This window comes from Pholis gunnellus (assembly GCF_910591455.1).
Source record: "Pholis gunnellus genome assembly, chromosome: 21".
In the NCBI taxonomy this organism is placed as follows: Eukaryota; Metazoa; Chordata; class Actinopteri; order Perciformes; family Pholidae; genus Pholis; species Pholis gunnellus.
This window is the reverse complement of record NC_136548.1, coordinates 11235478-11250256: the sequence shown is the minus strand read 5'-3', so window position 1 is coordinate 11250256 and position 14779 is coordinate 11235478. Positions and strand designations below refer to the sequence as shown.

General features: G+C 44.5%; 1 protein-coding gene across 1 annotated transcript in view; it reads left to right on the top strand.

Moving 5' to 3' along the window:
* Window positions 1–2033: 2033 nt before the first annotated feature.
* The window catches only part of atrnl1b (attractin-like 1b), a gene marked incomplete at its 5' end in the record, with an annotated part of 53775 nt that continues 41029 nt past the window's right edge, over window positions 2034–14779 (top strand). The window contains 17 exons of the mRNA XM_079183290.1: window positions 2034–2284; window positions 5386–5469; window positions 5633–5746; window positions 5949–6077; window positions 6574–6782; window positions 7717–7891; window positions 8485–8572; window positions 8848–9109; window positions 9287–9470; window positions 9599–9753; window positions 9908–9992; window positions 10119–10333; window positions 10589–10707; window positions 10833–10965; window positions 12296–12483; window positions 13785–13998; window positions 14115–14306. Coding sequence (XP_079039416.1) covers window positions 2034–2284; window positions 5386–5469; window positions 5633–5746; window positions 5949–6077; window positions 6574–6782; window positions 7717–7891; window positions 8485–8572; window positions 8848–9109; window positions 9287–9470; window positions 9599–9753; window positions 9908–9992; window positions 10119–10333; window positions 10589–10707; window positions 10833–10965; window positions 12296–12483; window positions 13785–13998; window positions 14115–14306 — 2797 coding nt within the window. The remainder of the gene's footprint in view (window positions 2285–5385; window positions 5470–5632; window positions 5747–5948; window positions 6078–6573; window positions 6783–7716; window positions 7892–8484; window positions 8573–8847; window positions 9110–9286; window positions 9471–9598; window positions 9754–9907; window positions 9993–10118; window positions 10334–10588; window positions 10708–10832; window positions 10966–12295; window positions 12484–13784; window positions 13999–14114; window positions 14307–14779) is intronic.

The following is a 14779-nucleotide window of genomic DNA, read 5'->3' as shown; positions in this document are numbered from 1 at the left end:
GAGCACGGTGACAATTGAGCCTCCTCAAACACATGAATGACGAGAGACTTTATTAAAAAGCTCCTGTCCCTGCTTGACCTTTTCACTGAATTACATTTTCCTGAGATATGCCAGGACGTCAAGTGGGATGTGAACATAATTTTCACAGACACATTTACATGTAAATCACATACTCTTCAAATGCAGAGGCAGAAGTTTAGCCTCTTTGCTTTGGTTAAGTTCAACAGGGCAATTGTAGCTGTGAAAATTACCTCTCAGGAACCACGAGAGCAACTTTCATTTGCATTATTATTTGCGTACACCTTTTACCGTCCTCACTGTCATCTCACTGGGTACAGTGTTGAATCACGTGCTATTGAGAGCCAAGAATACAAAATGTATGAATACTCTGATTTTAACTAACACATAACTTATTTCACTTAATTGCATAATTTGTGCTGTGTGATATTTCTTTTAACTGGACTGAACACCTGCGTGCTTTTGACACTCAACTGCACTCAGTGTCTTAAACAGCAGAGCCATACATCTAATATTTACATAAACATCGGCTATTTGCAATGTATTGTTACATTTGTTGAATATTTGCAATAAACCATCCACTGCTATGTTTAATATATTGTTAATATACTTTACATTTTAACCAAAGAAACAAACAACAAACACTTTTGCATCAGTTTTGTTTATACAGGCTGACATTTAAAAAATTATATAACCAAATATTAACAATGGCAATTAATGTGCAGTAGAGATCAAAATACTGGAAAGGTCCTATTGACTAGCCTACTTGTACCTGAATAAGATTTAATGATATACATGACATCAAAAAACACAAAACCATTACACAGAGCGTAAAGTAATTCTGAAATGTTCTCGGTTTGACTTTAAGGAAGATGTAACCAAATGAGGAAACAGTTCCATAAGTTAGTACCGCTGTATTTTATTGAGAAGTGCTCTCTGCTTGTGAGATATTTAACACAAAATGGTGTTTCGTGGTCAATAATCTATGAGTTTACGTTTGGAAACCTTTGACCTGAAAAACTTAAAACACATCCAGCTTAAATGCCGCATAGAATCGTCTGGTGTTTTTTTTTTGACACTGTACCTTTAAATATCAACCGTATCTAGTACGCATGCGCAGCCTCTGTTTAGTTTTCTCCAACCTGATGAACTGTCTGGTGTCGCTGCGCTAGCAAACCCATCGTTTAACGGGTTCTTGTCATGTTTTAAGAGCAACAGCGGAGCTTTTTCTCCACGGGAATACAAGGAAACACCACCGCTCACTGCTGTCAACGTCTGAAGGAGCCTAACATTTGCTGCGGGAACAGACCAGGAGGACCAACAACAGTTCAAAGTATTTGCTCAATGCCCCCCTCCAGTCGGCAAGAATAGCCTTACAGTTCCCACATCACAGCACATCCATGTTGACTGCGGCAGCCTTCGCACTGGGTCCAGGGCTACGACACTACAACCCCTTTGTTCTTCTGGGCCAAAGATCCGGCTAAATTGTAGCGGTTTTGTGGAAAGCACCGTCGCGTGTTGCAATATACATCCCGGCGTCGGTGTGACGGATTGTTTACGCGTTAAAATGGCTGCTGAAATGGCATTTGGAAGCAGAGAGTAAGAGGTCTTGATTCAACGCAGTAACGTTACGTTACCCAGCTGAGGCCAGCAACTGTAAATACGCTACGTATGCTAACACATTATGTACCAGCTAGCCACAGCATTCAACGAGTTAGCCGCTTAATTAGCTCAAATCGATGCTCGGCTGTTTTGGGGTAGGTTCTTCCCAGAAGAGTGAAGAGTGAAGAGGGGATTCCTCCCACTCCGAGTCTATGCATGCGGTTAAACAAGCAGCCTCTTCGCTAACCGTTACGTGTTCGTAGACGGGCTTAGCTTAGCCGTAATGCCAATATGAATACTATTCAGCGAATATGCAGGACTTCTTTGTTGTAAGTGAAGCAGCCTGAGTAGCCGAGGCTCTCTCCCCCGGAGCAGACGTGAAGGCCCCGGGTCTTTTACTCGGCTTGGTAAACATGCATCCCGGGGGGAAATGTAAGACGGAACTCTTTATTTTAGGACCCAAACCAGCCCCCCACAGCGACCTGCGGGGCCTCAACAGATACCTGGTGGTCTATGTTTTGTTTTACTTCGTGCTGGTCGCTCACGCGTCCCCGGCGAAACCGTGCGACAAGAACTGTCTCTCTGGGAAATGTGTCAACGGATCGTGCATCTGTGACCGAGGATGGGTCGGAGACCAGTGCCAGCACTGCCAAGGGAGGTTCAAGTAAGTGGCCATAAAGTGATTCCATCTTTTACGAACACCAGATCACTCCATTGTTTGTCATAACTATCATCGTATTTCGTTTTTAAAAAATGGTCTGAGCCGCTCAAAGTAGGCTAGGAGCTGATTTAACCCAGTTGTGTCTGTTTTCCATTAACAGTGTCAGTGGAGATCACTCGGTAAATCTCTCAAATGATACAGTTTTGAACTTTTGAACGAGCTAGATGAGAGACCTGTTGAGCTCAGTGCCCGGAAGACACAGGTTTTTATTTCTAATGAGTATTAATATGGGACAAGAATACTTCAGGAAAATGCTTTGATTCATCACTAGCCAAAGCTTTGATAATGTGAACCCACAATGTTATATTTTAGGTTCTGATACAGGTCATTATTTGCATCACCCTTGATTGATTGGTCGATAAAATGTTGGAAAAGGGGCCCATCAAAATGTCCTAAAACCCGAGGTGACTTGTTCAAATAGCTTGTTGCGTTCGACTTACAGTCCAAAACTACAACATCGTTTCTCTCTTTGCCTGTAGTCTCCCTCACTCCTTCAATTAGTTGGTTGTGATTGAGATATAGGCATGTATGTACTATACTTAGTAAAGGAATTAGTGTCATTATCTTGCACGATCCAATCTGCACATGTAAGCATGGACCATACAACGTTATAGTGACTTCCTGCCAGAGGCGTTTGCATTGATTACAAGTATAATCCTTCAAAGACTAATTTTCTTAAGCTGTTGCCAGAGAAAGGAGCCTAAAGTCGCTTTGAGGAAAACAAATCTGCAACTGATTGATTTAGCCTTGCAGCCCATATGGTGGTGATGTCTATTGTTCCTAAATTGGAAGAAAATGGGTTTTGATCAGCACAGGTACATGACATGTCAATGTCAAAAAAGTGCAATTTGTTTGGGTGCACATAAGTAATAGTTAGGAAAAAGCAGGGAAATATTTCAACCTAAGAATAAACGTCAAACTGCTGTATAATAATATCTCGAGTGTGACTCTTGACAGGCGCAGTCTAATGGCTTTTCAGTACACCTGAGGTGCACTCTGTGCTACAGAGGGGCTTTGATCACAGTAATTACCATTGCCCCTGATGTGTCTGAGGTTTAGTATGGGTTGTCAATGAGGCATGTTTGTCAGGGAATAACCTCCCCTTCACCTCGAGACAAACCACAAAAATGTTAGATTTGAACCGTTCGCTCTTCTGCAGTCGGTGGAATGAGGAATGGCATCACGGTTAATGCATGACCAATTAAACACGGCTGCATAACGAGCTGTGGCTTCCCTCCAAAAGGACCGAACATCACGGTGGCCAGTGGGAACACACAACGTCTTGACATGTTCAGGGACAGACGCAGCGTAGTATTTCCCTGGGAAGTCCAAAGTGCTCCATGTAAATGTCATCACTCTTGGATGTCTGCGGCGCTCCGACTCAATGCTGGTTGCACGCTGCTGGGCGTTTGTATCATCGAGTGTTCACCTCGATCAATAGTCTTCGCTTAAAGACCATCAATCTGTAGATGCACCTCAAGCAGATCTATCATAATACCTTCTTTTATAATGCGAGTTGTAAACAAAAAACAGAACAATGTTTTCTGTTTGGTGTCAAGATCGTATCAAAAGCACAACATCGTATCATTTATGAGATTGCAACCCATCTTTAGGCCATTATCCTGTCAAAAACCTCCAAATGGAAAGTCATCTCGGATCATGTTGCGCATCTAAAACAAAACGTGGACATAAAAGAGAATACGTTTCGCCTTTTGTGTTACTCAGACCGCCCACGAGAGCCGGTATGTATCTGTGAAGCTTGCAGAGTCAGAAATAACAGAAGCAGGGCTCTCAGTCTCTCTGTGATATCGAGGCCTGAACGGCATCAACCGACAGATCCACGTTGAGTCTTTGTCTCAACTTTGACTTCCAAAATGAGTTTTTTATCAAAGTCTAATCCATTGCAAACCAGAAAATGCATCACTGTGTCGAGAAAATAGTTTTGGGCTATCTGTCTTCCTTGTGATGTGGGACAGTGATGCATTTCAATTTAAAAGTCATTACAGTACATCATCTGGGCTGTCTGCCATCCTCCATGCTGGTGTTTTTGTTTATTCATTATTTATACATTTTTCAATATTTTGGTTTCAACATCATTATCTTTTTATTTGTCTTTTTTCTTTCCTTTCCATTCGTTGTTGTTTGTTGTTGTTGTTTCTATTATCGCCTCTGTCCTTATTTCCTATTACTATAATTAAGGGATGTTAGTTTAAGAAGAGAAAAATGGAAGCAATCATATTAATTGAACTTGGTATGACTTGCATCTGTCCTTTAATAATATATATATATATATATATATATATATATATATATATATATATACACATCTAAAAAATAGTCATCTATCATTGTGACACACTGCTGTGGTCTTTTGCGAGATGAATATTGAAATATTGTCTGGAGGCTTTAGCAGAAAGGAGCAGCTGACCCTTTTTAAGAGACAGATGATTGGATGTTTTGGTTGACAGCGATGGACTTTAGGCGCTGACTGACTTTGAATTGAATGTAATGTATGACACTGATGTCGGACATCTGAGTTAGAGGACTTTGACCCAGCACACGAGAGCTGCCTTGTCTTTTCACGATGAAATGCAGTTACATTTTATACTCGCAAAAATACTTCACACAATGTTTGACAACATCAAGTTACACAACACTTTTCAATGCAGGTGAGGATACACATCATGTGATTTTGGAGCGTTTTTTTTATGACCAGATGAACAGTAAAACCACTGAATAGATTTGAAACAACAATATACAGACATTTATTTTTTATTTCCGTATCTGATGTCTCAGAGAAACTCAACACAACATATTAGATGATCACTTGTGGTCAAAGATGCTCTCACTTCCTCCACTTCCATGGCCTTAGTCTGTATTTACTGCTGTCAACTAAGCTGTGTGTGTGTGTGTGTGTGTAGCCCGTTTATTGCTACTCTTACACGTTCAGCCATTGGAGGAACTGTTTGTCTGGATTTGAAATGCACTTCGACACGAGGAAACGTATTGCTGTGCTAACTGTGCCGACGTCTGTGATCTTTCAGGTTGACGGAGCCCTCGGGATACCTCACCGATGGTCCAATCAACTACAAGTACAAAACGAAGTGCACCTGGCTCATTGAGGGCTAGTAAGTACTTCTGTAAATTGCCATGTTCTACCGAGGCCAAGTTTAATTACGTAGCATAAACTGATGAATGCAATACAAATGAGCCAATCAGCATCTCTGTTTAAGGAAGTGTACTTCTGTAATGTTTACTACCTAAACCCTTATCTAATTGTTTCCTCCACAGTCTAAATGCAGTTCTCCGGTTAAGATTCAACCACTTTGCCACAGAATGTAGTTGGGACCACATGTACGTCTATGACGGAGACTCGATATATGCCCCCCTGGTTGCTGTTTTCAGGTGAGGAAGTTTAATACCCATGCATTGATTATAAACAGCTAATAAGTATTGGTCGGGTGGATGTTTTGTTAAGACGTGGGCCTGATTATGTGGCTGTTTAATTTCCTTTTCACCTAATGTTGCAGGTGTCTGGTCTTTCTGATTTAGCAGAGTGTTACGGTTTTGTTTCTGATGCCAATGACCGTTCTGCCCTTCTGTACAGCGGTCTTATCGTGCCGGAGATCCGAGGAAATGAGACGGTTCCTGAGGTTGAGACGACTTCAGGCTACGCACTACTACACTTTTTCAGCGATGCTGCCTACAACCTAACGGGCTTTGAAATATTTTACTCGTAAGTATGCAGGCGCTCCGTTTGAGCTTAAACTACAAGCAAAACACAACACGATATATAACCGTACATTGTTTATACTTTTAGAGTTGGATGAACATTGAGGTTTGGTTTTAGGCCATAACCTGAGTTAAAAGACATTCTTCAGGTTCTTCATTGATTGATTTTAAAACTGCAGTTGGCCGTTTTCCAGGTCCATTTATTTCTTCCAGCTGCTGATTGATGGTTGAATGCTTCTGCGTCCCACATTTCAGAAACAAAGAGGCTGGTACAAGTGCTTTTTTCTGCTGGACTAAAACCTAAAGCAAAAATCACTATTAATTATTAGTGACCTGCTCAATAGTTTTTCAATTATTGCTAATCCTTTTATCCGCCGCAGCTTTTCCAAATGCTAGATGATGCTCATTAATCTTCCTCAGTCTCCCAAGTAAAAGTCTGTGTGCGGCCTAAATAGTGCAATGCAGTGTTGGCTAAACAAAACACACATCCTTCTGTGCAGGATCAACTCTTGCCCCAACAACTGCTCCGGCCACGGGAAGTGCACCCCCGGTAACTCGGCCGCCAGCAGAGTGTACTGTGAATGTGACAAGTACTGGAAAGGCGAGGCCTGCGACATCCCTTACTGCAGGAACAACTGCGGCAGCCCCGACCACGGCTACTGCGACCTCACCGGGGAGAAGTTGTGTGTCTGCAACGACAGCTGGCAAGGTAACAGTGAGCTCCGTCCAAATCCCCCCCAAAAAGATGTCTGCAAACTTCCGGATTCCCGAAGAATGACTTAAACCAATTAGAATGCCATTGTTCTGGCATAACAGGTTTTTTTCTTATTCACTGTCAACGTAGTTTGGTTGTCAGATTGTTTTATAGAGACCGCATCAAAAGATTTGAAAAGTAAAGGAGAAAAAAAACCAAACATCATATGCAACATACTTTTGCAATCACAGGTTGTTAGACGCTGTCACTCCTCCCGTGTCTGCTGTGGCGATTGTGTCGGAAGATGTAATGAAGGCCGTGTTAGCAGACAAGTGTGGAACAGCTGTGTTGATTTGTGTCATAATGCTGATTGGTAACACGCCGATAAGCCCTGTGACAGAGCGTTATTATGTGCCGCCAGCTGGAGGGAAACAAATGCTTTCACGCGATGAAACTTGACAGAATCATTAGCAGAGGCATGCGTTATTGTTTTTGTGTTTTTCCAGCACGGCCTTCACACACACACACACACACACACACACACACACACACACACACACACACACACACACACACACACACACACACACACACACACACACACACACACACACACACACACACACACACACACACACACACACACACACACACACACACACACACACACACACACACACAGTTTAACATATTCACACCTCCCTGCCTGTCATGTTCGGTTAAGGAGTGGTCTTGCTTTTGTTTAGGTCTGAGAGAGCGCCACGTTTGCTCTTCAAAGTTTCTCTCGGGTAGGAATGAAAGTATGTGTCCCATCCCTGAAAGAGATTCGGCGTCATTCGGTGCTTCGTCTAAACATAGAGCGGTTTCATTTTGGAAATGTTGAGCCATGAACTGCAGTTACCTTGTCGTGGCCTTGATGCTGACATTTCTCTCTCCTGTTGTCTTGTAGGCCCAGACTGCTCGCTAACCGTACCTTCAACCGAGTCCTTCTGGGTGCTACCGAGCGTCAAGCCCTTTGGCACGTCGCTCGCCAGGGCCTCCCAGAAGGCCGTGGTGCAAGATAAGGTCATGTGGGTGGTGGGTGGATACACCTTCAACTACAGCTCCTTCCAGATGATTCTCAAGTAAGTCATAGCATAGCACAAGTATGTGTGCTGCTCCGATGTCCAGTCCACTGCACAATGGAGATCAACCAAACACTGAAGCACGCCATGTCCACCCAAATGTATCGTCTAGATTGCCTTTTTACGTTTTCATAGCCCATGAAGATTTCTTTCTTTTGCTCCGTTAAAAGCCCCCAGTCTCAGATTACGTCACCCTAGTCCCTTGAGAAAACCATAACCCGGTGTTGGGGCTACCTGTTTCGCTTTGGCAAAACTAGCAAGAGTGAGAGTTCAGGTTTCAACGGTGTGCTTTATGAATGTATGGTTTGTGCATTCACTTAGCTAAATTGAGAATTTAGTGTTCTTGATGACTCTCCGGATAAAATGCAGGACTGAGTTCTGCGCTGCTGAGTCATATCCTGGCTTGGAGTTAACCGTTTTCGTCTTTATTGAGTGGACAGGCTCTCTCCATCTGCCCCATCTATGTGTTCATCATCAGGTGCAATGATTCCTGAGGAAAAAAGGATTTTATAATATATGACCAATGTGGGATGATATGACCTGTTTCTGCATAAGTTTGAATGCGTTAATGTTCTGTTGCTTTTGCTCGGCAGCTACAACCTGGAGAGTGGCATCTGGAACACAGTTCCCATCAACAGTGGCCCTGTGCCAAGATACGGCCACTCACTTGCTGCCTACCAGGTAAACACACACAGATATGGCTCAATCTCTCTGAGTAAAAATAGACTCTACGGGAAGCCAATGTTGGCAGGAAGGAGGTAGAACTAGAATTAGGAAACCACACATGTCGCTTTCACTCTATAACTTTAACAGTAAGTAGATGCATGAATTTCAACTAAACAGGCTTGTTTGAAAAGGTGCATTTTATACCATGTTTTGACCAAAGTTAGTGTTCAATTTCACTTTTATTACAGCACGCATCATTTTCACTCAACACTCAACTCTGCTCTTTTCAGGACGACATCTATATGTTTGGTGGGAAACTGGAGGCGGGCTGGGGTAACGTGACGGACGAGCTGTGGGCGTTCAACGTGCCCAGTCGGACGTGGCAGCGGAGAAACCCCGTGGTTGGCCCACCGGCCCAGGCTCAGATCTACGCTGTGGAGGGTCACTCGGCCCACTGCGTTCCACTGGAGGAGGGCGAGGCCGTTATGCTGGTCATCTTTGGCTACTCCCCCGTCTACAGCTATGTCAGCAACGTCCAGGAGTACAACCTGCGTGAGTCACAGCTTTAAGTTTGACTGTTTGTTTTCTCACTCTTATCAGCGCTCTACATTTTATATCCCTCCCACCGCACGAAAAAGTATTTGCTTTGGACTTCTATTTACTTTAATAAAGTACAAAACAGGCCGCTTCATTCGAATGAAAAGCTTCCTGTCTGTGTGTCCTTGTCAGGGTCCAACACGTGGCTGGTGCCTGAGACTAAAGGCGCCGTTCCCCAGGGAGGTTACGGCCACAGCAGCACGTATGACTGGGCCAGTGGTAGTGTGTACGTCCACGGAGGCTACAAAGCACTGCCTGCCAACAAATACGGCCTTGTTGATGACCTCTACCGCTACGACGTTAACACCCGGACATGGTGAATCAACACGTGTTCATTATGCATTCATGTCCTTGTACACGACACTGTCTGTTAAATAGTTTATCGTGACGCTTGCCCTTGAAACACTTGTCACGTGTGTGTGTGTGTGTGTGTGTGTGTTCTAGGTTCATTCTGAGAGAGAGCGGCTTTCCGCGCTACTTGCACTCGGCTGCGCTCCTCAGCGGCACCCTGCTCGTCTTTGGCGGCAACACGCACAACGACACGTCACTCAGCAACGGCGCCAAGTGTTTCTCCGCTGACTTCCTTGCCTACGACATTGGTAGGACTCTTGTATTATTCTGGACATCATGTTTGAACGGTGACCTCTCCGGTGGTGTCGGTAGCTTGAATATATGTTCGTTAAAAGACCTTCTCTGTGTCATAAGCACAGAGACAAAGCAGATGCTCCCTGACATATACCGTGTTTTCCTCAGCTTGTGATGAGTGGAGGCTCCTGCCCAAACCAGACCTGCACAGGGATGTCAACCGCTTTGGTCACTCTGCTGTGGTCAGCAATGGGTGAGTCTCTCTCAATGGCAAAAAAAAAAAATTTCCCCCCCTTCTGAAGTTATAACAATAGAACAGTCAAGTTTTTCTTTATTGTGTTCGTCCTTATTTACACTCTGCTGTCGCCATTTATTTCAGGTCCATGTATTTGTTTGGGGGCTTCTCCGGCGTGCTGCTCAACGACGTGCTTGTTTACCGACCCCCCAGCTGCCAGGCCTTCTTGGCAGAGGAGGGGTGTGTGAAGGCTGGGCCAGGGGTCCGCTGCATCTGGAGCAGAGGCCGCTGTCTCCCCTGGGAACCCAGCATGGCTAATGGGAGCCTCACTCCTGCCCCATTCTGCCCCCCTAAAGCTGGTGAGAGAGACAGACATCCAAAGTTTTAAGAAGAAATAATATTTCCAAGCCAATCTGCTCTTCCACACTTCTCCTTCAGAGTGACAACACAGTAATTTAGGCTCTCAGCTGTTAACTGTTTACTTTCTTATTCCTGAGGAACTATTTCCATCTATTTAAAATGAAATACTTTTTATGTATTCCAAAAAATGTATGATTTCTGGACCAAATAAACACTCATTACAGCTGTTGTACCTCTCCCCGTATCTTTTTCAGTCACAGTGGACGAGCGGTGCTACCGGTTCTCAGACTGCGCCAGCTGTACGGCCAACACCAACGGGTGCCAGTGGTGCGACGACAAGAAGTGCCTCTCCGCCTCCAGCAACTGCACCTTAGTGAGTGGTCCAACAGGGGGCGTCGGCGCTCTTCTGAAACTCCAGTTCAACACTTCCTGATCCATCTTAAATTCAAAGCTTTAACCGTCCCGTCTTTTCTATTCCCTCCTCTCTTTTGTCCGTAGAACGTGAGGAACTTCACCGAGTGTCCGGTGCGGAACGAGCAGGTGTGCAGCAAGCTCGCCAACTGCAAGAGCTGCTCGCTGAATCTCAACTGTCAGTGGGACCAGAATCAGTCGGAGTGCCACGCTTTGCCAGGTAAGATGGACGTCGGTCCCCCAAGCACGTTTCCCTACGCACGAACACACACACCACCTTATTGAAGGCTGTGGATTCATGAGAACAGAGTCACGTTTACTGTGTCTGTTTGTTGCTGCAAGTGTAGCACTTACTATTGCACTTGAGCTCATGGGTGAAATGTGATGTAAGCCTTAACGCGTCACAACACAAAGCAGTCACTTTTGTTGCCTTCACTGTAATAAATGCCTCCACTGACATTCAGACCCGAAGGGAATATTTAAACAGATATTTATTAAGTTTAGGATTTGTACATTGTATTGTAAACAGCATTTGGTATTTGCAGGGATGTACTTTCAAGATGTCAGCCTGATGTTGTTTATCAGTTCTGGCAGATTATTTAGTTTACCTCTCCCCCTCCCGAATGTTGACTCAGACTGAATCTGAAGAATTGCTGCAGTCACTTTATCCATAATTTTCAGTTCGGGAAGCCTTGTCGCCTCGGGGCTTGTTGCAGCAGTGGGAGCTGCAAATCGTGTGTGTGTGTGTGTGTGTGTGTGTGTGTGTGTGTGTGTGTGTGTGTGTAATTCTGATGCCTGAAAGGGAGTCTCAGTGCGATTCATACACTTCAAATGGATACATGCCGCCATCCACATGCACTTGCACACACACATTTAAATGAGAGCCACCATATTTTTATGAGAAGCATTAATTAACTGGCAGTTTGGCTTCCAAAAATCACACCATCTCTCCAAGGCAAATAAGTGCGGATTACACTCCCTCTAAATCTCTGACACACACACACACTCACACAGATACACACTAAGTCCTAAATATTAGGTCCCTAAGGTTTGGAAGAAGAACTTCCTGCAGTCTGCGTACATGACTATATTCTTTTTTTTCTGATGGAACGGTGGCCCCGTTGAGCAGTATTTATCCAACGATTTAACTTCTAGTTTAAAAACATCAATAATTCATATTTTTATAACAATGTAACAAATGAGAGGTGTGAAGACGATGTGGAAGGGGTCCCTCGAAGTGATGTACCGACTGTGTTATCACCTGAATCTACAGCTCACCACACCGCTGTTCGCTCACAGAAGGCAGCTGTTAATGAAAACGCTAGAGGTGCACCGATACCGATAGCGATGTAGGATATCAGTCCGATAGTTACTCAAACATCTGGATCAGTTGGTAACTGTTGGCTGTGTAAACGTCAACTGTTTTTGCAGTATTTTCAGGTATAATCATGGTTATGTCTTACAGATTTAAGGGAAATAAAGGGAGAGCAGGCCTATGTTGTTACTAACATAATAACGTCATCATACATCAGACTCTTTCCTTTTTCCAGCCCAGCAGTGCAGTGAGGGATGGAGCCAGGTGGGAGAAGCCTGCCTGAGGATCAACTCCAGCCGCGAGAGTTATGACAACGCCCAGCACTACTGCAAAAACCTCAACGGAAACATCGCCTCACTCACCACCTCCAAACAAGTGGACTTCGTGCTCGAGGAACTGGAGAAGCTCCAGCAACTAGACAAGGTAAATATGAACTGAATGTACGCGCCTGCGGTAAATACTGTACCGAATGAAGTCGGATACATGTTCAGGTATCGTCAGAAGCCGGCTGATTGCGGCTTACAATTTGGTGTTGAGCTGACAGAAGAGAACGGGGAGTGATTTTCTGCTCCTCGAGCCTGCCAGCAACTCTGATGACTTCTGCATTCGGAGATGATTTTCCTCCTGATCAGTTTTGTGCATGCGCCGGCTCTGTTTTCCGTCTGATTGCAGCTCTGCGTTTTTGCTTGTGTAATTTGTGTCTTTCAACCATTTTCCATCGAATTGTTTCCACTTTCCACGCAAACGATGTGGCCATGACGCAATTACAACTAGACAACAAATACAACAATGCTCTGCTTAAATTTCGGAGATACAGCACCTGACAAATAGGACTACGATGATCAACACCTCACTTAGTTTTGTTTTGCTTTGTTTGAAATCCTTATCCTTTTTGTAACACCGTCACAGTTTCTTCTTTCTGTGTTCTATGACTCATGACTCGCTGTCTGTAGGATCAATCGTAAGCGCATATCTGAGGCCCGCTGAGTCGGGTTTGCTTGTAGTTTTCACTTTGATCAGAGTATAACTTTGAAATTCCTTTTGCTTTTATGTTGTGAATTTTTGTTTTTCCTGAATAAGCACAAATATATCGACACATTAACGAGCATCTGCGATGCAAATTCAAATCAAAGTTTGTGGCGCTCGAGTTAACATTTTCAGAGCGACTAGGCTCCCAAATTCTTCTGACCCACACTGTGATATGCTGCAACTTGAGAAGACAGTTGAGAACGGCGCATGAATTATAGCTTAATAATTATGATTTGTCCCGACAACATCATAATTGAAGCCTCCTCATCTTTAAATGAAAAAAGATGAAACGCTCTTTTGGGCAAACACTCACCTTCTCATCTCGCCACGGCTACACACATCCACCCTCGCACTGAAAGATAATTGTGGAGTCGACTGATGATTTTAGTTTGGCTGCTCTATTCATTAGGACATCATTTGTTGTCAGTCTGCTGGGTTGAAATGTTTGTTCCAAACAGAACCTTGGCATGCCATTTCCCATCATTTCCCCATTACATTTACAAGTCGAATCCTGAAGGCAAATAAGTAATCATATCTGTGAAATTATTTTCCAGTCGACTTTTAATGGCATTCTTGGTTCCTCGGTGTAAACAGCTCGCCGGAGCAGACGGGGAGGCGGAGTTCTGACACTGTATCTTACGTTTGTGACTTGTTCGGTCTTCGCGTGTTTAGCCTTTTCTGCCGTGTGTCCACAGCGGCTGTCTCCCTGGGTGGGCCTGAGGAAAATCAACGTGTCGTACTGGGGCTGGGAGGACATGTCTCCCTTCACCAACAGCAGCCTGCGCTGGCTGCCCGGCGAGCCCAGTGACTCTGGGTTCTGTGCCTACCTGGAGGAGCCTCAGGTGTCCGGCCTCAGGGCCAATCCATGCACTGCCACTGCCCACGGCCTCATCTGTGAAAAAGCTACCGGTGAGAGACGCGCACAAGTATATACAACATTAATATGTCACCTGTACAGTCTGAAATAGGGAAAGAAATGACTCATTATCCTTTCCTTTATTTCTCTCTTGCCCTCTCCTGTCCAGGAAACCCCAATCAGAGTACCCGTCCAGCCTGTAAGAAGCCTTGCTCGCTGCACACCAAATGTGCCAACTGCACCAGCCAGGCCATGGAGTGCATGTGGTGCGGCAGTACGCAGCGCTGCGTCGACTCCACCGCCTACGTCATCTCTTTTCCTTATGGCCAGTGTCTGGAGTGGCAGACTGGAGACTGTGTGGGTAAGTGTCTTACACTGAACTTAATCTAGATGAGACCTCTTTGAAGTCTCCAGTCTGGCATTAAGGTGGTCGGCAGCAAGCTTTCTGTAAGAAGTCAATATTCATCACTGACAGAAAACAGCTTAAAGTCGAAGGTGTTTGTGTCCGAGGGAAAACGGTATTAGTTTCCTGTGATTGGCTTTGGTAGAGTTTTTTCTTCTTCTTCTTTTCTTTGTAATGGCCAATTACTCTCGTACATCGTCGCCCCCCCCCACCAACTGTTAGATTTCCCTGTTGACTGAGCTGCAGAGGGACTATCACTGTTAGCCGGCCTTAAGTGGTTTAAAGACAGTCAGGAATCAGGGAACAGTTTCACACAAGCCTACAAATAACTACAACCAGAGAAACATGATCGGAATGGCTGCACATACAGTAATGTTATTGTAGTTTTTGGAGTAGGATTTAGGAATAGATGAACCCGAGGCCACTTTGAG